The sequence below is a fragment of the Podarcis gaigeae genome, assembly GCF_964106915.1.
Source record: "Podarcis gaigeae genome assembly, chromosome: 3".
In the NCBI taxonomy this organism is placed as follows: domain Eukaryota; kingdom Metazoa; phylum Chordata; class Lepidosauria; order Squamata; family Lacertidae; genus Podarcis; species Podarcis gaigeae.
Window position 1 is genome coordinate 3,117,382 of NC_139680.1, and position 19,387 is coordinate 3,136,768.

A 19,387-nucleotide genomic window follows, 5' to 3' on the forward strand; every position below is an offset into this window, starting at 1 on the left:
GCTCCTTAGACAAAACTCTTGTCCACCTTAATCACAGCTATCCTGCGATCACCTCCCTGAATTCCATGTAGAGGCAGTAAAAAATGCAGGAGGTTGCATTGCCCATCTGGTTAATTAGGTTAAAACGTGGGGCTGACACAAACTTTAAACAACAGCTTAGTAGAGCTGTTGGAAGGCAATGCTATGGCAAATATTTGTATATGAAACACCAACGTAGAAAACATTGGTGCAACAGTATCGGAGCCAGAAAACTTGAAAAACAAAACATGCCCCCACCTCAGTTTGTTCCCATTTCTCAGTCAACATTTGTCAGAAAGCTAAACATAAACTATGTAAAAGTAGATTTACAGTGCAATCCTACACTCAGAATGAAACCAGACTGAGTTCAGTGTGACTTACTCCCAAGTAAATGTGCATAGTATTGCGGCCTTATTTAGTTTTGCACAGATGTTATGTCTAAAAATAATAGCTATGAAGTTATGCCATAAAAACATTCATGAGAAATATCAAGATTATTATTATTATTTTAAAAAAAGGTTTTGTAAGAAAAGGAGACCACCAGAGTTATGGTAAGAAAGATCCAGCTTTATTGAAAATTTATACATAACTCAGTATTGTAATAAATAAATGTAACAGTTTCCACAAAAATGAGTGGGATGCTAGTGAAGGATATATTAACTTGCAAGGGGATTTTGCGGATAATGGCAAGACAGGCCCCCGATGGATACACAATAAATATTAACAACATTGTGGAGCCAGAATGCAGAGGTTGAACAAAATGAAGAGAAGGGAGCTAAACTAAGAGGTAAATAAATAATTAATAAAAATGGAATTGCCTCTAAAGATGATTTTTTTTGTAAACTGATCACACTTCAGTCGGTCTCATCATTACAATCACTTATTCAGATCACAAGGCTTTGAAAGATATAGGTTAAAAAAACCTTCTCTCTGGGCACATCAAAAAGTCTTAAATTTATAATTAAAATAAAAATGTGAAACTGCTGCTGAAATAAACATTGGTAAATATAGCGCATCGTAATAAATGGTCTGAGTATAATCTAGCTAAACAATTTTAGGTAGCATATTAAGTATTACACACAACAGGACTGGATGAAATCATTCAAAATTATTTTTGTCTTCTCTCCCTCTGCAGTATTATTACATAAAAGAATGTATTTGAAAGTTATTTCAACAAAAGATTAAAAAGCCAGGGTTTCTCCCCTACTCAAACAACCCAGGTGTTGCCACAACATTTGAATGCAGACTTATTTAAAAACATGTAATTTTTTTGTCCAAGTCTGCAAGTAAATCAGGGAGAAAGGTGATTTTGAAGGAATATTGCTTGAATCGGAACATGTGGGGTGAGGGAATAAGAAAACAATTTGGGGTAAAGCTGGTCTAGTCAAATGGAAGGTTTAAACATTTTCTGAAGTTTATTATTTGAGATTTTGTCTTTTTAGTCTTGTGTCAGTATTTCCAAAATGTAAGAAGGGTTAAGCTATAAAACACAACAGTATCTTGCCCCATGAAAGCTAGTCACTGAAGGACACATTTCTCTTCTTTCTTGGCCATCTTTCCTTTGTTTTGCTCTAGGGTCCTTTCCAAATGCTCATCTTCCTCTTCGGCCCTGGGAAACCAAACACAATTGTCATCAGTTTCCCTAATAAAGCTCTACTTCACACGTTAATGCAATAGGTATTGCACAGAACCTCTCAGAAATTCAAGTCCCAACTACTATTCACTTAAGGGACCCTGGGCGGTGGGCAAGGGAAAGGGAAGGGAGGGCTTGTCATCTGACTGGATGGGTAAGAGCTAGGAGGACAGTCATTACTGGAACCTAGGACTGCACAGAATTTCTACAAATTGAAGTGCTTTAGCACTGGATTGTTGACTTTTCTTCAAAGTTTCCTTTCTTGAATGGTATTAGATGAAACAAGGCTACCATGCAGGAAAAGCACACTCCCGTTAGAGATGTTGGCCAAGATACAAAACTTACTGTTTTTCTTGAGCATCTAAATCTCTGACCAGTGCATCACGTTTATTAACAAGAATAACAAGCTCATCGAGCAAAAGCTGCTCTCTCCTCTTCTGGGCTTCGGTCTTTTGCCAGTCTGAAAAGAAAAGAAAGAAATCCAGAACTGCGTGCTTTGAAAGCTTAACTTACGTATGATCTAAACAAATCAGTGCCAGATCATTGGCCTCCACAATAAAGCCTCTTCCTTTGTAGAGACCAATAAGGGTCATTTCATTTCACATTCCTATGGATTTGTGTAACTTTAAACTGCTGAGACTCTCAGTTGATGACTTCAAGTTATAGCTTGATGGGGAAGGGTGGGAAGATGGATAAATCGGACCCAATCATTTTATGTTTTCCAACATTAGACTCTAGGGCATATTAAAAAATGTTCCAATTGTATGAAAACACACTAGTGCGGAGTGAATGGAATCAATTTTCTAGCTCCCAGTTTGGAAATTAGGAAACTTGATGATTTGCCTTTATGTGCCCATTTTGCATATCAGTCTGTCTAGGCAAAAAGAACAACAACCCACACACTGTGTGCATATGTATGTATGTATGTATATATGTATGTAGGAAACATACAGGAAAAATTACAGGAATTGAAACAGGAAAAATTACAGACAAAAAGCCAGCTAAAGCAAATAGAAAAACACTTTTCTTAATCTCACTGTAACCTCCTCTCCCCTCCAAATAGCCTATTCTTTGCTAATTTCTTTCTTGCTACATCTTAGCTGTTGGAAATGTCTCACACTGGGCACCAGATGCTTCAGAATAACTTTAAAAGTGAGTATCAGATAATCAGCATTTTTCTTTGAGGTAAAAACACATCTGCTAGACAGTATTACACAGCTTCTTCCATAGTTGTTCAGACTGTTTGGCAGCTTGCGTAATAGCTGAATCTTAGGCCTTTATCTAGGAAACAATTCCAAATTTGGTTGTTGTTGAAGTTTTTTTTTTAAAAAGGTGGAGTACAGATCTACACTCATTTCTTTCACTTCTTCAGTTTTGCTTTAGTTTGTTATTCAAAGATGCTGCAGAAAGAGGGAGGCTCTCTCATACAGGTATTTCCTTTTGGTGTCGTATTGTCTCTTATTTTTATAAGGTAGTGTTTCATTAAAAAGGGCACATTTAAGACTGGAGCCCTCCTCAAGCTCTGAACCAACTGCTCTCCAGGCCAGACTGCAAGGGCCTGCATCTGTCAATCAACCTCCAGTCTGCCCCGCCTCCCTCATTAGGAAGGTAAACAATGAAAAGAAGGAGAAATAGATGATGAAGGAGATAGCAGAACAAATGAGAGGGAAACAGGACACTGGCTTTAAAAGAAAACTCCATCACTTCTGACTCATGTGGTGTCCTCTCCTCGATCAACTTTGTAAAAAAACAACAACCAACAACACAAAAACCAGAGGCAAGACAGTGCAACCCTTTCGGATTTCTCTCTCCTCTCTCCATTGCCCTGGGCAATCATGTTAAAACTCACATGGCTGGTGCTTATTCAGATAAACCTAACAATGCACACCAATGGTTACCATGTGAATCTTCACAAACCACACAAGAATGTGCTGGTTCAAATCCCCCTGACCCCCCTCCAAAGCAAAATTTATTCAAGGCAGCAAACTGTTCAGAAGCTTTATGAAAGCAAGTGGTGCTAGAGTGAATTCAGTCTTGTATTTACAAATTAAAAATTAGATGCAGGCTCATCCAATAAAGGTTAGAACAGCAGTAAAAAGCCATTCTATAAATTGCCTCCCCAATATACACAGTATATGCAGACTAACAGTGACATAGAGAAAATATGCTCCCTCACACACAGCTGCAGAAAACAACAAATATATCTGTAAAAACTACATGCTAGACACTGTGTTTACATGAAAGGACTCCAACAAAGTTTTCAGCATATTTTTGTTGTTGGCACTACTGTATTTATTTAATAACAGCATTTACAGGCTGCCCAGTAGCAGATGATTTCTACTAGTAATGATATACCTACATTTCAACAACTAGTTAGCACCAAAAGTCTGAAAGGCACCAACTCCCTCTGCTTTCAAAAATATGCATAATTTCTTAGCTGTTCATAATTTGTGGAGATCTTACATTTGAATGCATGTATTCAGAGTGGCAAAATAAGCAAGAGCACGCGTCATTTATGGCTTAAGTATAACAATTCTCCAAAAATGATACGATACAATTCTCTAAGAGTCCCAAACATATTGTTTGAAATAAATTTCTTTTATAGGGCAAATGATCCCATGATACTTGGGCTGCAACCCTACACACACTTAGTAAGGCGTAAGCCGCATTGAACTCAGTGGGATTTCTAAATCCACATGCACAGGATTGTACTGCTAAGGTTTGCTAATTAAAATAGTCAACAACCAGACATGAATGCTCATTTCTATTTCCAAAATTTAAAAAGTCAAGAAACTTAACCACTATTATATGTAGAAGCAACCTTCCTAAATCAGTTCATGTGAAGGCTATTTAATGTAGTGTAAGTAGATATACGTATTGGCCAACAAAGTCCTCTAGTCCTCAATCTTTTTTTATTCTGGTCTAGTCTGTGAATAATAATGGCAGTAATCCTTCTGATTACGTTTTCTATTATACCCAAAGATTCAAAATAAAAGAAGATTGTAAGTCCTGTTGTTTCCAATGGGACTTTTTAAAAAAGTAAAAGCTACGAATCACAGCCTCCAGTAACTTTTGCTCACACCTAAACACATTTATTAGGAAATAGTTGAACTCATTTAGTCTTGGAGTGCTCCAGTTACACCTTCTGAAGTTTGGAAATTAAAGAAAATCATTCACTACACCGCCTGACTCCAGCAAGCGAGCAAACCCATATGACGCTTGTTCAGTAAAGTAAGTGAAGATTTAGTTAAATTCAAAAAGCAGACCAGTCTCCACAAAGGAAATGGTTTTTGAAACTTAGAGCAGTTTGTTATATGCTGCAGACACCGGTCATTTAAAGAAAGAAACAGCCACCAAAATTTTCACTGGGTGAAAGCAAGCTGCTTGTGTGAATCTAAAGAGTTATTTGGAGCCTAATATGCTGACATCCTTATATGGCGAACAAAAGCAAAATGCATAGAAATTATATTAATCACAGGCTTTTTCTTAACAAAAAAACTTGCTCTGGTCCTTTATTATCTGCAGCTCAGCTAGACCCAACACGCATTACTTTGTTAAGAAATGGTTTTAGAGCTGCCATTCTAAGGAAGTTCCCTTGAAATCAATGTGATTACTCCCATAAGCATGGGTTTAAGGACCAGTATATAGATTGGCTTAAATCTAAGTACTGGGGAACATTGTTTCTTCTGTCACTGGCAAAAACAAATTTTTAAAGAAGGATATAGATTTCAAAATTTTATACAGAATAAAAACCTGCAAAAACTAAAGTATGCAGGGCTTCTTTTTCTGAATCAGTTACTATTTATTTTCTTTAAAAGGAGATAATTTGTTTGGGAAAAGAAAACATATATTGGTATTCTAGCAGAAATATACTCCAGTATATTGAAAATGACCGAAGTTCTATAATAAAAATCCCTTAAATCTTGTCACTATAAAATAAGCCTTGCAACTTTTGATGAAAATTAACACTCGTTTTGTAAAGAGCACATTGGGGGATTGCAGTCAAAGCCTTATCTTTAGTTCCAGTCAACTAGCAATCCTGAAAGAGTTTGCATCATCATCTGAGGAAGCCATTTGATAGGATTCTACTGCTGAACCTAATCAATCTATGGAATACTGTGGCAGCGCCGTGTAACAAAGCTAAAATAGATTTACAAATGGGGTTTTAGGGGATAAGCTCCTCCACAGGATTACATATTGATTTTAAATATAAAAGCTTATCATATAAACCATAACTACAAAAATAGTGAACCTATGCATAAATCCTTTTAAGAAGAGCACCCACTTCAAACTCGAAGCCAAGAATGAATCAAGATGTACACATTTCTAAAGGAGATCTATTTGTTGGGTAGAAAAATGAACACATGCCACTCCTAAGGTGTGTAAAACATGAACTTCAGCTGTTCTAAGGAGGCATTAAATTTTAACAAGTGGCGCAATGCATGCAAGAAGGTGGCTGGAACCCAAAGCTCCTCAATACTCAGCTGGTGACTAAAGGTAAAGGTAAAGGTACCCCTGCCCGTACGGGCCAGTCTTGACAGACTCTGGGGTTGTGCGCCCATCTCACTTAAGAGGCCAGGGGCCAGCGCTGTCCGGAGACACTTCCGGGTCACGTGGCCAGCGTGACATCGCTGCTCTGGCGAGCCAGAGCCGCACACGGAAACGCCGTTTACCTTCCCACTGGTAAGCGGTCCCTATTTATCTACTTGCACCCGGAGGTGCTTTCGAACTGCTAGGTTGGCAGGTGCTGGGACCGAGCAGCGGGAGCGCACCCCGCCGCAGGGATTCGAACCGCCGACCTTTCGATCGGCAAGTCCTAGGCGCTGAGGCTTTAACCCACTCTGTTTATACTTTGTTTTTATGAGACAGCCTTATTCTGCATTGGTTTTCGGGTGCCTTCAGCCTCACAATATTTGAGGGGGCTAGCCAGTCAACCTCACAGAGCTATTTTGGTGATAAAAATGGGGTGAGGGGTGGGTGGGAATAAACAGTTTCACCAGCACTAGGTACCTTCGTTGCTAGGATCGGGGCTGAGATTTATCTGCCCCTCCCCCAAATTTTATTCAAGTTGGTGCTCCTGATCATCAAGAAATATGTGCTGTCGTTTTCTTTCAACACGTAACCAGATTATATGTTGACCTGTGGCTTTTGCTGGGATGGCAGAACTGCTTGTAAGAATAAGAATAATCTATGGCCAAAAGGAAACCAGAATGTGGTTGGTCAGGCATGTATTCTGTGTGAAAAGCTTCAACACCCCAAAATGATGTTCTATTGCAAACATCTCCATTTTAATCACTGGCTTACAGGTTCACTGAGACCGCAATCCTATGTACACTCACTTGGAAGTAAGCCACAACTGGATTCAATGGGGTTGTGTGATTCTGTGTAATGGGAGTTGGTTTAATGCTGTGAATGCATCCCACAGAAACCAAACCTGTCCTTGGATATACATCTGATTATTTCTGCCATTCAGATAAGTTTCCATCTATATCCATAGAGTGGGGTGCAAAATTCCATGGAAATAAGGCATTCCCTGCCTCCAGTGTTTCTCTCTCTTAGTTGTGTTACAGTGTTGAATGAAGAAAACATGTAATTAGCATCTCAGGAATTGCTAAGACTTGTTTCAGTTTAGGGTGAAATGCACCAAAAGCACAAAGTTGCACAGCTGCCTCTCTCCTTACACTCTACCCCAGACCCATAGAAAGCAAACTCCTTGGGACTGTGGGGGCTTTGGTCCCCACAATAAAATATTTGAGGGGGCCAGGCCTCCATAAAGCTGATGGGCATTCCCATTCAAATGGTGTATGTGCACAGTGTCATTTGATCAATTATGCGGGCTTACCTGGGCCCCCACAATATTTTATTCAATTTCCCCTGTCCCTTAGATCAATGGATGAAACCATCTGTTGATGGTGCCACATGCCACGGCAATAAAGCATGCTGTGACTTGAGCAGGTGCTTTTAGTGCTGTGGCACCAGTTCTCTGAATTTTTCTTCCCTTAGAAGTGAAACAAGCCCCAATTTTGTGGTTTCAATGTTTGTTGAAGATGTTGCTTAAAATTAGTGTATTTTATTTCTGGAGTTTCAAATTCTTGTTGGCTTTTTTGTTTTAACACTGTTAAAACACCTGTGTTGTATTTTATATTCAATTTATGTATTTAACTTTTTATATTGGTTTAATGTTTAATTGTACAGTACTGTGTTTCATATTTTTATATTTTATTGTCGGGTAGAGTTGGTTTTTACTCATCACTTTATGGAGAAGTGCCTCAAAAAGTGGGGTATGCCATTTAAAAGAAAAAATTAAAAAGAGTGTATGGAGTGATAAGCCAAACCATGGCTTAGCGTGAGTGAGTGAGCAGGCAGGCAGATACTCCAGTCCTGTTGCTTCTTTGCTGCCTGGAGCCATTGTGTGGCTTAGCTTCAAACAAACTATGAGCTGTAGACAAGGTTTGTTCTTGGCTTACTGCTTTTGGTTGGTTTGGGGTTTTTTTGGTGGTTTTTTTTGGGGGGGGGAGTACAAATCAGATATAATGCTAAATCATAGCTTATTTCTGGGGATCATGGCAGCAGCAGAGCTGGAGGATGAGTAAAGTGGCTGCAATTTTTGAAGTGACCACCTTTGTTTATGCTTGTGCAACTGGGCCAATGTTACATTTATGCTGCAGATGGACAACCCACTTAATATATTCAGAACAGCACCATTAACCTGTTAAACTAGATCAGGGGTCAGCAACCTAAGGCCCATGGGCCACAACCGGCTCACGGGGGTTGTTTTATTGGCCCCCGAACCGAGCCGCCCTCTTGGCAAGTCCTTGCACACTGCGCTAAACCGACACATGGGGACTCACTACTGCAGTGCCAGAAATCGTGTCTGTGTAGATGCAGACACTGGAAATTGCAGGTGCGCCCACTCACGCGCCCCCACCCACAATCCAGCCCACGGAGGGGGCTCCGCAGCAGTGTACTGGGCCAGGCAAGGTAAGCTTTGCTGACTCCTGAAATAAATGAAACATAACTAAGACTAACTTAAGAGGATCTTGGTGACAGAAGGAGAGTGGGTAACTTTGAGAATCTAGCAGAATAATATAAATAACATTTAAATGTTAAGGCATAAACAACAACACTATTCAACTTTTGAAAAGCCCTCCAGATGTTGTTGCTGATGTTATTATTAATACCAATTATTGTAATGATGTCTCTAGTACATATTTTTAAAAAGAAAAATATGTTTTGCTTTTTTCAGGCCTGCATAAACCTGCTTCATGTCCTTCAAAAGCTAACTCAGTGTTACTTCACACTTTTACTTAAGAAGCCCCCAAACTTCAAAGACTTAGAAGTCTCCCAAAATACACCTTCTGGATGCCTGGGCCCAAAGTTTTATTTTCTTTTGAACATTTTGTTATTGTTGCTGTCAAATCTATCTTTAGAAAGCAATAAACATGTTAAGGGTTTATATTTTTTTCAGGATTCCTGTAATTCTTGAGTTTTGTCAAAAAGCTACAAAGAGGTGGATTAGAAAGCTACCTGACATCTCACGCCTTTTCCTCCCAAACTCATGCTTTCAGTGATGTCTCTAAACTAATTAGAATTGATTCATTATGGATCAGGTACCTTATCAGGTGAAGAAAGAAATTACCATGGACAGTCAAAGGGTTAAGAGGTCAATACAGAATAGCAAAATCAATTTGCATTGATTAGACAAAAGGTCCATTTTACAGAGCCCAGAGGATTAACTTTTAAGCAAACATCTTTGAACTGTAAAGGCAGAATATGTGGCTGAAAGCTATAAGTAGAACAGCTTTATAAAGAAACCTAGCATATTTAAATAACAAAATAAGGTAAAGCAGTTGTTTAACCTATCTGGATGTTTACTTTTATTATAAATCATCCTTTGGATTATTGTACAGTTCTTTAAAAGCATTAGGAAGAGGAGACCATTGTTTATCCCTTATGTCAATCTGCTCATGAGTATTCATTCCAGTCAAGTGAGTGGCTGCTTAGAAAGATACAGAGAATCAAGAAAATAGACCTGCAAAGGGTTGCACTAATGCTGTCATTTTCTCTGAAAAAATGTTTTACTTGACATGTGCATGGTATTTTTATAATGAAGATGGGTGAGGTCTATTTTTTCTATGGAAGTACTGTTGCTAACAAATATTTAAGATGTAAAAATAATTAATCTGATGTGTCATTTCTTCTATTTTTGCACTGAGGCAAAACCAGTGCTGTGTGTCAGAGCTTATGCTATTTAACGAAATAAATAAACAAAAAGTTCCTAATTGATCTAGAAGGGGTCACACAGCATTTTTGGTTTGTATCTAAAAGCAGAATACTTTCACAGACAGAAGCCTAAACATTCAAAACATTTCTTACCTTCAATGGCAAGCATTGCTCTCAGCTCCCTGTTCAACAGTTCGTACCGCCTCTCTAGGTCATGCTCCTTTTCCCTAGGCAAGTTGCAAAAGTTCATCAATATGTTAATTACTAAATCATTAAACGTTTAAAAGAACCTTTAATTTACATTGATTTTTTTGGACTCAGTTAGGACTATAGGTTTAAGCTACTCTAAATAAATGATACACGAGAACAAAGGATTAAGAAGTTGTACTGCTGGATGAACGTTCAGCAAAAGGCCTGGATGGTGCTGAGGAGGCTGGGTCTCCTTGTGGGTCACTGGGGAAGAGAAGCAGAGCAGGAAAATCCTTGGTGCATTCCTAAGGTGGTCTGAGGAGCAGGGGAGAGCTTGATCCCTACATTTAAGGGAAAAGCTGTGGGTCCCCAGATGTTGCTGGACTACAACTCCCATCATCCCTGAGCTCTGGCCTTGCTAGCTAGGGGTGATGGGAGTTCAACAACATCTGGGGACCCACAGGTTGAGAAAGGCTGCAACTCTGTTTGCAGCAGCACCCTCCCTCCCTCCCCGTGTGCTTCAGGGTTGCCACTAGGGGGCCAGGCAGGAATTTTTCCCAGTCTGCATTTTGGATCACAGATTGGTTTTTTGTCTACTTCACAATGAATATTTTATTTATTTGTTTATTGAATTGATATACCGCCCTATACCCGGAGGTATCAGTGTGGTTCACAGAACAAAATCAAAAAATAAAATCACAATATATATAATCAAACAACAACAACAACAACCCAATAGCAGGACAGAATGCTAGATGGACTGCTGTGTTGTTTAATTAGGCTAATCTTCTGGATTTGGTCATTTTTGGCAGTTTAGGTGAGGGAAAAGAAATAGTTTGGTTTAGCCTGGTGACATCCTTTAGGCACATTTCAGTGGATGGACTGGCTCCAAGACTCACTTATCTGTAGTTTAGAGGGCAAGACTCCCTTATCCACCTGGGATGGGATTCTGCGGTCCTAGAGGGTGGGGACGAGGGAATCAGGGCAGTCTAGGGAGCCATGTCCTAATTCAAAGCTTTCCAAAGTGTGTGTTGTGATATGTTAGTGTGTCGGCCGCAATGTGTAGGTGTGTCCTTCTGAATCTGGAAAGGGGTTAGTTTAACCTCTGGTGTGCTAGTAAAACTGAATTACTGTGTTGTGAAATGATGCATGTCTAAAATGTGTGTCACAGCATTAAAAGTTTGGAAAGCTCTGTAGGCAAGGGTAAGTCGTCCAATGGTTATAGTTATACAGTTAATCATCCCCCTCTGCTAATTTCAATTTAAGGTCTAAATAAAAGCGGCCTTTTCAACCCTAGCTTATGTGTCTGCCTCTTTATTTGCCTATTGGGATGCAGGTCCATTTACTTTAAAGGATTTACTTCTACTCTCGAACATCATTGCTCCATAGGACGTAATACATTGTCTTTAGAGTTAACAGATGAATGGAGGCATTAGATGTAAAATAATACGCTGAAGTAGAAGGAACCACGTATATTAATACTCAGGGTTCAAATGGGGAATTGGGTTCACCAGATGTGGTTCTGCAGCCTTCTACCACTGAATGCTTTGTCCTCAGAGAAGAGTGGTCCACTTACTCTGCAGCCGCAGGCAATCTGGCTGCATATCTGTCTGTAAGGAGCAAGGCTTATGGGCTAGAGGGTGGTCTCAGCACCACTCTTTTTTAGAAATAAGTAAGTTAATATTGACAGTAAACAATAAATACTGAAGAACTGTAGAAAGTGTCGTAATAGTCCTGGCAACCTCAAAGACAAATGCCAAAAGCAGCAATCTACATAATACTGCTCTACAGCAATACACATTTATTCCTATGTGCCTTGCACAGGATCCATACTCAGTGGAATGCGCATCTGGAAACCATCAACCTTTCCTTATTTCTGAAAGGGTCTCAGAAATCTTCAGAATGGGATTGCTCTCCCTTGCCTGTGGTGACATAGCTTCATCTGAAGTTCACTAAAGTCTTCTTCCAGTCCTTATCCCTGGTCAGCTATTGGGTCAAGGCCCATTGTCCCTTTTGTAATGCCATCCACAGGCACTGGTATTGGGTGCTAGGCAGTTTAGCTCAGTTCAGATGATCATTTGGACCATGATTATGAAGCTGAGAAAAAGTGTTGGGGCTGAGTGTTCCTCCTTAGCCCTAGATCATATCCTGGCTTGTTAACTGACAGTTGCCTGCTTTGGACATAGTGCAGAACTTTTTTGGGAAACTGAAAAAAGATTTAGAAATTTGGTCAAATTTGAAGCTTTCCTTGTTGGGTCGAATTGCAGCTATAAAGATGAATGTATTGCCTAGAATGTTGTTTTTGTTTCAAACATTGCAAATTGTGGACAAGATGGACTGTTTCAAGAAGTGGCAGAAAGATATTTCTAGATTTGTCTGGCAGGGCAAGAAGCCCAGAATAAAATTTAAGATATTAACTGATGCAAAGGAAAGGGGTGGATTTGCCCTGCCAGACCTTAAACTTTACTATGAATCAGCAGCATTCTGCTGGTTGAAAGACTGGCTGCCTCTTGAGAACACAGACATTTTGGATTTAGAAGGTTTTAACAACGTTTTTGGGTGGCATGCATATTTGTGGCATGACAAGGTTAAAGCACATAAAGCATTCAAAAATCATATTGTCAGGAAAGCATTGTTTAATGTTTGGATAAGATATAAGGATTTATTGGAAAATAAAACCCCAAGGTGGTTGTCACCAATTGAAGCAAAAGCTCAGAAAAAGCTCAATATGGAGGCCAAATGGCCAAAATATTGGGAAATTTTGGAACAAGAAGGAGATAGATTGAAACTGCAGTTTTGAGAAATTAAAAAACAAAGTGCGAGATTGGCTTCATTATTATCAGATAATGGAGGAATATAATTTGGACAAGAAAATTGGCTTCCAGGTGGAAAAATCAAAATTAGAAACAGAGCTGTTAGAACCTAAAACTAAGATTTTGTCAAAGATGTATAACTTGCTGCTGAAATGGAACACTCAGGATGAAACGGTGAAATCTGCTATGATTAAATGGGCACAAGATGTTGGACATAACATTATGTTTGCTGACTGGGAGCAGTTATGGACCACAGGTATGAAGTTTACGGCATGTAATGCCCTAAGAGAGAATATTATGAAAATGATTTACAGGTGGTACATGACCCCAGTCAAGCTTGCAAAAATTTATCATTTGCCCGATAATAAATGCTGGAAATGTAAAGAAAATGAAGGTACATTCTTTCACCTTTGGTGGACGTGCCCAAGGATTAAGGCTTTCTGGGAAATGATTTATAATGAAATGAAAAAGGTATTTAAATATACCTTCCTGAAGAAACCAGAGGCCTTTCTCCTGGCCAATTGGTGCCAAAGGAGGATAGAACTTTTTTTATGTATGCCATAACAGCAGCAAGAATACTTATTGCAAAGTACTGGAAGACACAAGATCTACCCACTCTGGAAGAATGGCAGATGAAGATGACTGACTATATGGGATTGGCAGAAATGACTGGCAGAATCCGAGACCAGGGAGAAGAGTCGGCGGAAGAAGACTGGAAGAAATTTAAAGACTATTTACAGAAATATTGCAAAATTAATGAATGTTAGAATGATGCTGGATAGAAATTAAGTAGTTTCCAGCTGTAATGCTTTAAGAGAATATGGAAAAAAAGGTTTAGAAACAGGTTAAAATTTATTGATAAGGATTTGCTGAACTAACAATTTGAACTGGAATACAAAAAGGGAGGTATGAGGAGGTCTGGGAAATAAGTTAATGAAAATTAGCATTGGAAACCTTATGTGTTTTTTTAATATTTTTATTTTTGTATTTTTGTTCTTTTTTCTTTTTTCTTTTTATTGTATTATTATTGTAAACTTTAATAAACATTCTTTAAAAAAAAGAGAACTTTTTGGGGAAACTAAGATGCAAAGTGGGAAAGAAGGAACAGTTTGTCCCATGCTGTTTTTTTGTGCCTGCACAACTATCCAGATCAAAGCAGTGAAAACAGAAGATACCTGGGAGCCACAACCAGAGAGAGAAGGCAATATTGGGCTAGCTGGAAATATTTGATATAGGATGGTTTCATAAATTCTTTGTAATGTGTGAACAGAAATTTTATGTTTACCTCTCAGCCACATTCCCTGCACTAGCCTGCATAGGCGGTTTCTGCACCTGGCAGAGGCTAGATAAAAAGGCCCACTTCAGAGATTACAAGGAAGGACAGAAGATGCAAGTCACTTGCACTCCTTGCTCCCTGAAGCCATTTCTAAAAAACACACTTTCCCAGATTTTCACATTTCTAGCACACAATTTAATTTAAGTGCATGTCATTTGCATATTACTCTAATGCAATTTATTCATTAGCTCTCAGTAACATAAAAAATAGGAAATTTATCTGCCGTCCATTGTCCCCTCCCCTCTTTTTCCGCACACCACAATCCTATTGATTCAGCCTATAGGTGATACAGCACAAGTGATACTACACAGTGTTATTCTGCTTGTAAGTAGTTTCCCCCTTCAATTCAGTGGTGATGTCTGTGTAAATTACATCCGGATCTCTAACATGCAAAGGCATCTGTAAATCTTTTGATTAAGGCTGAATATGCAGGTCCTGGAACCATTCATTTTCATGTTCTAAATTTAGGATCAGGCCATTATGTTTACAAAATTGTGTGCTTCAAAAGTTTCTGACTGAAACGCTGGAAAATCTGTCATCCTACAGAAAGAAAGCAGAAAGGTTCAACAGTTTTGGCCAATCAGTATATATACTCACAGCAGGGAGAGTTGATTCATCCTCCTTATTAAGGCATTCTTCTTATTGACCAACATGAACCATTCTTGCATCATAGCTTCTTCTTCCTCAGTGTTTCTCCCTGTTTTAAAAACACATACAAACTTACGCAAGAAGATTAACACAGAGATAAACCTGAACTTTTTCTCTCATAGGTTATCTAGATGATAATAACACTATAAATATGAAATATAGATTTATAGATTTCTGGAGTGGGGGATGCAATGTAGTTAAAGGTAAAGGTACCCCTGCCCGTACAGGCCAGTCGTGTCTGACTCTAGGGTTGTGCGCCCATCTTACTTAAGAGGCCAGGGGCCAGCGCTGTCCGGAGACACTTTCGGATCACATGGCCAGCGTGACGAAGCTGCTCTGGCGAGCCAGCACCAGCGCAGCACACGGAAACGCCATTTACCTTCCCGCTAGAAAGCGGTACCTATTTATCTACTTGCACTTAGGGGTGCTTTCGAACTGCTACGTGGGCAGGAGCTGGGACCGAAAGACGGGAGCTCACCCTGCCGCGGGGATTCGAACCGCCGACCATGCGATAGGCAAGTCCTAGGCACAGAGGTTTTACCCACAGCGCCACCCACGTCCCTAGTTGTTAGTGCCCAAAGAGCCATGAGCAGCCTGACACACATGCACAAGGACCTCTTAATTTCCTTTGCTTTGCAGTGCTCCACAAGCCCTAAAGAACTGGTCTCAAAGCCAGAGAGGGCATACTGCTGGAGGGGGAAATGGGCACCGTGCACATGCAACAGACCTCTTGGTTCTGGCTCAGAGGTGAACATTGTTTTCAAAAGTTATTACGGATGTTACTTTTCCTAAAAAAAATCTGCCAAACCCAAGTGTCAAAATGGTCAGAGATTAGTCTAATGGGAGAAGCATTAATACTCAATATACTAATAAGCCTCCCAGAAGCCTTTGTGTTATTCTAGGACAGCCATTTTAAAATCATGTCTATATTCTAATCAATTTAAGTTTTTATCTGATTTTTTATGTGTAGAAAATTCAAAACCAGGGTTCAGAGTCACTTGTGAAAACAAAGGCATGCTAAGTCTTCAACCTGGTTTGAGGCAGTTCTAACTGACAAGTATAAATTATTTCCTCACTTCTAGAAAACTCACCCAATCATTCTTACATGCAAATGTATGCCTTCAATGAACTTTTAGTGTACTAGAGGTGATATTTTTACCATCCTAATTTTAGTTTTGAGAATGCTTCCAACATGGTGGCAATGGTTGTAGTAAATAATGATAAATAAATAACAGTGTGTTTAACAGAGCAATCCTAGTGAAATGAGATTTACTCTTAGGTCAGACTGTACAGGATTATTGTCTATGGTATGTAATACATATGATTTTTAAGTGTTTGTGAAATAGCCCAGCATTAATATTCACACTGCAGACTGCAATGAAGACTGAGAGAACAGTGGCTTATCTACAACTATCTAATGACTTGAACCCAGCACTCTCTACCACAAGTTCTTAATCATGACATTCATTAAGATTGTTTTGGTTGGAATTTTGCAATCTAAACATGTGGAACTCAAAACTCCCAAAGTAATTTGCCAACAGATTTCTCTTTTGAAACTGAATGATGAGGTAACAGAAGTGGGAGGTAAGCACTTGAGTAGGAATCCTTTAACAAGCACATATAGAAAGTGGTGGTGTCACACTGCTTCTCTGAACAGGAATGAAGGTGGCAAAAGCCTATGTTGAAACCGATTTTTAAGTTGTACCTGTATATTGGCAAAAATGACTTTTATTATTAGTGTTTTTTTATTTAAAAAAAACCCACACCACATGTTTATTTTAAATTAACTACAATTTAAAATAAATTCATTTTACTGTGAAATATTTAAGGGCTTCACAATTTCATAATAGCTGAAGCTGGTAAAACCTGTGTGGTGGCATTATTCCATTACGGAGGAGAAGTGGGGTCCAGTTGCGCCAGTGAAGAGTCACTGTATGAAGGATTTCCTGCAGTAGTTTCCTTCTCCCATTGCACAAGGTGGGGGTGAATGTTCGAAATTCACACATGATTGCTGACAGTCCCAGTTAAATTATGTGAATGGTAAAAACTAAGATGTACTTCCCCAGTTTGGGGATATATGCAAATCAATACTGACAAGGACGTAAAGGTGCCTGCTAATATTCACTGGTGCATCTCCAATTTTGGGGAAGTTGGATGCTCACAGAATTAATTCACTAATTCATCTGGGTTGTCCTAACACTGAATGTCAACATTCAGCAAAATTTGGAAATGCTTTGTAACATCTGTACTAGATTAGCAAGAGAAATGTCTTGGACTTCTCAACAGACCTTACCCTATTGTAACATATGTAGTTCTCAAGATTAAAATGGAAGGAGACAAAATAGCTAATCAAGTTTTAAGACTCCTTCTATAATTAAAATTCATGTGCTGCAAAAGTATGTTGGCTAGTTATAAATAATTGTTCTGGGTTACTTATTCTTCCTTTGATATTGACTCACTCTGTGATCTCATAGACGAATCTCTCTCTGTATCTCAGCTTCCCATTTGAAGTGTAACATTTTGACACTTGTGCAAGTGCTAATTGATGTTTACTATGTGTCCTGCAATCATCTAATGAAATGTGTTATATAAAAGTAGCTATATGCATTTGACACAGTTCTCCCTCAATAAAAGCTAAAACCAATGTATGGCAAAAATTATTTTCTCTGAGACCAAATATTTTCCACATTTACCTTTGCTCCACAATGTATATTTGGACACAGTAGGCTGGAATCCAGTTGATTCCATTGCTGCACTACAACCAGCTTTAGGAAGGAGGCACGAGGGCTCCAGTATCCCGTCTGAGACCTCCTTCCCAAATCCTGGGAAGCTTCTGCCCAGCTTAGACGTGAGCAATATCGGGGTGTCAGGTCCCCACCTTGCCCTCGCAAGCTGCTGCCCCTGACCCTAACTGTTCCCCTACTAAAATTTTGCCACACACCACCGGCATCCTGTACTCACAGTGGCCAACCAGAGGCAAAGCACCTCGGATGCTGGTGATCTAACATAGCCATTGTGCTATGATAGCCGCCTTCTGCATGAATTTGTCTAACCCCCTTCCAAGTTGGTGACCATCACTACCCTTTGTGATAATCAACTCCATTTGAAGTGTGAAGATGTATCTCCTTTTTTCTGTCCTCAATTTTCAGCGTTTAGCTTCAATGGATGACTCTAAGCTTCAATATTATTGTAGAGAAAAACTATTCACTTCTTCTACATTTTGCATAAACTTAAGCTTTCCCCCCACAAATGGAAAAGCCCCAAATATTGTAATCTTCTTTATAGATAAATTGCTCCAGCCCCATTATTATTTTGGTAGCTCTTTTCTGCACACCTTTCCTATCTCTACAATATGCTTTTTTGAGGTGCAGCAATTAGACTTGTACACAGTTATGAAACAGGTTTCTATAATGGCATTATGGTGCTGGCAGCTTTATTTTCAATTCTTTCCCCTAATGACCCCTAACATGGAATAGCAGTAGAAAAGGCATCAGAGGTGTGGGAGAGTTGATTTTGTAGTAGAGAGGAGGGATAATGATGGGGGAGATGGCCAAAGAATGGGACTAAAGCAGTATGTGGGCAGCAGGGCAGTCAGCATCAACGGAGACACGAAAGGGGGAGAGGAAGCAGGCAGGACAAGAAGGGAGGATAGATCAGAGCAGATGGTTTTTATTCTAGCATATTAATATGTCAACTTTTAAACCTGTTACTACACATGGACAAAGTGCCACTGTCTCCTCACTAAAAGCCAGCAATTATTCTCAGCACATTGAATGACAGCTTCCACAGCTAGCTATGTTTTCCACACATGACTGACTCCATAACTCTTATTTAGAAATTAAGTCGTACAACATGACATAAATTTTTGAATTCATGCAATGTTCACACCTACATATCCCATTGCCCAGAAACTAAACAAACACACAAAAACTTTTAAAATGTGAGAAATGCTTGCTTTCAGTTGCATACAGTTTTCCTCCACTCAGAAATCAATTTAACTTTTCATTTTCCAAAACACATCCTTTTCTAAATTGAAAGAACAAAGTATTCTAATCAATAGACAAAATAATGATGATTGTTTCATTTGAGCCATGGCACACTGGAGCATAGCAGAATGTATTTGCAATGCATGATGGTTCACTTCTGAAAATGTGAAGGGATAATCTCTGCTTGTATGCAGAGTATATCATGCCAGGGGGTAATCATAATCAGCATCTGCTATGTCTGAGATTACAGAGAATATCTTCCAGATTTGGGGAGGGATGGGGAGTCAAGTCAATGTGATATCTAGAGAGGCTCATATACAAAACTTTTTATTTTAGAAATTTACTGACAAGCTCCCAAAAAACAAGGAAATAAGAAACTCCCTTCCACTCCCCACCCACAAAGAATCTCTCTTCCCAAGACACACAGACTAATTACTAGGGTAAGAGAGCTGAGGGGGAAATCACACCTGGCAACCAAAGTGACCCTTTGGTTTCAGATAGTACATGAATAGATGAGTCTAAAAAGCCCGGGACACAAATT

At 39.2% G+C, this 19,387-nt stretch overlaps 1 protein-coding gene across 4 annotated transcripts in view; it reads right to left on the reverse strand.

The window, feature by feature from the left end:
- Positions 1–564: 564 nt before the first annotated feature.
- Positions 565–19,387, reverse strand: part of EHBP1 (EH domain binding protein 1) — a 269,882-nt gene continuing 251,059 nt past the window's right edge. For all 4 annotated transcript variants that reach the window (XM_083730032.1, XM_083730030.1, XM_083730031.1 and 1 more), the window contains 4 exons: positions 14,810–14,909; positions 10,028–10,101; positions 1,997–2,111; positions 565–1,627 (listed from right to left, as the gene is read on the reverse strand). In XM_083730032.1, the coding sequence (XP_083586158.1) occupies positions 1,537–1,627; positions 1,997–2,111; positions 10,028–10,101; positions 14,810–14,909 (380 nt within the window). In that variant the 3' untranslated portion in view covers positions 565–1,536. The remainder of the gene's footprint in view (positions 1,628–1,996; positions 2,112–10,027; positions 10,102–14,809; positions 14,910–19,387) is intronic.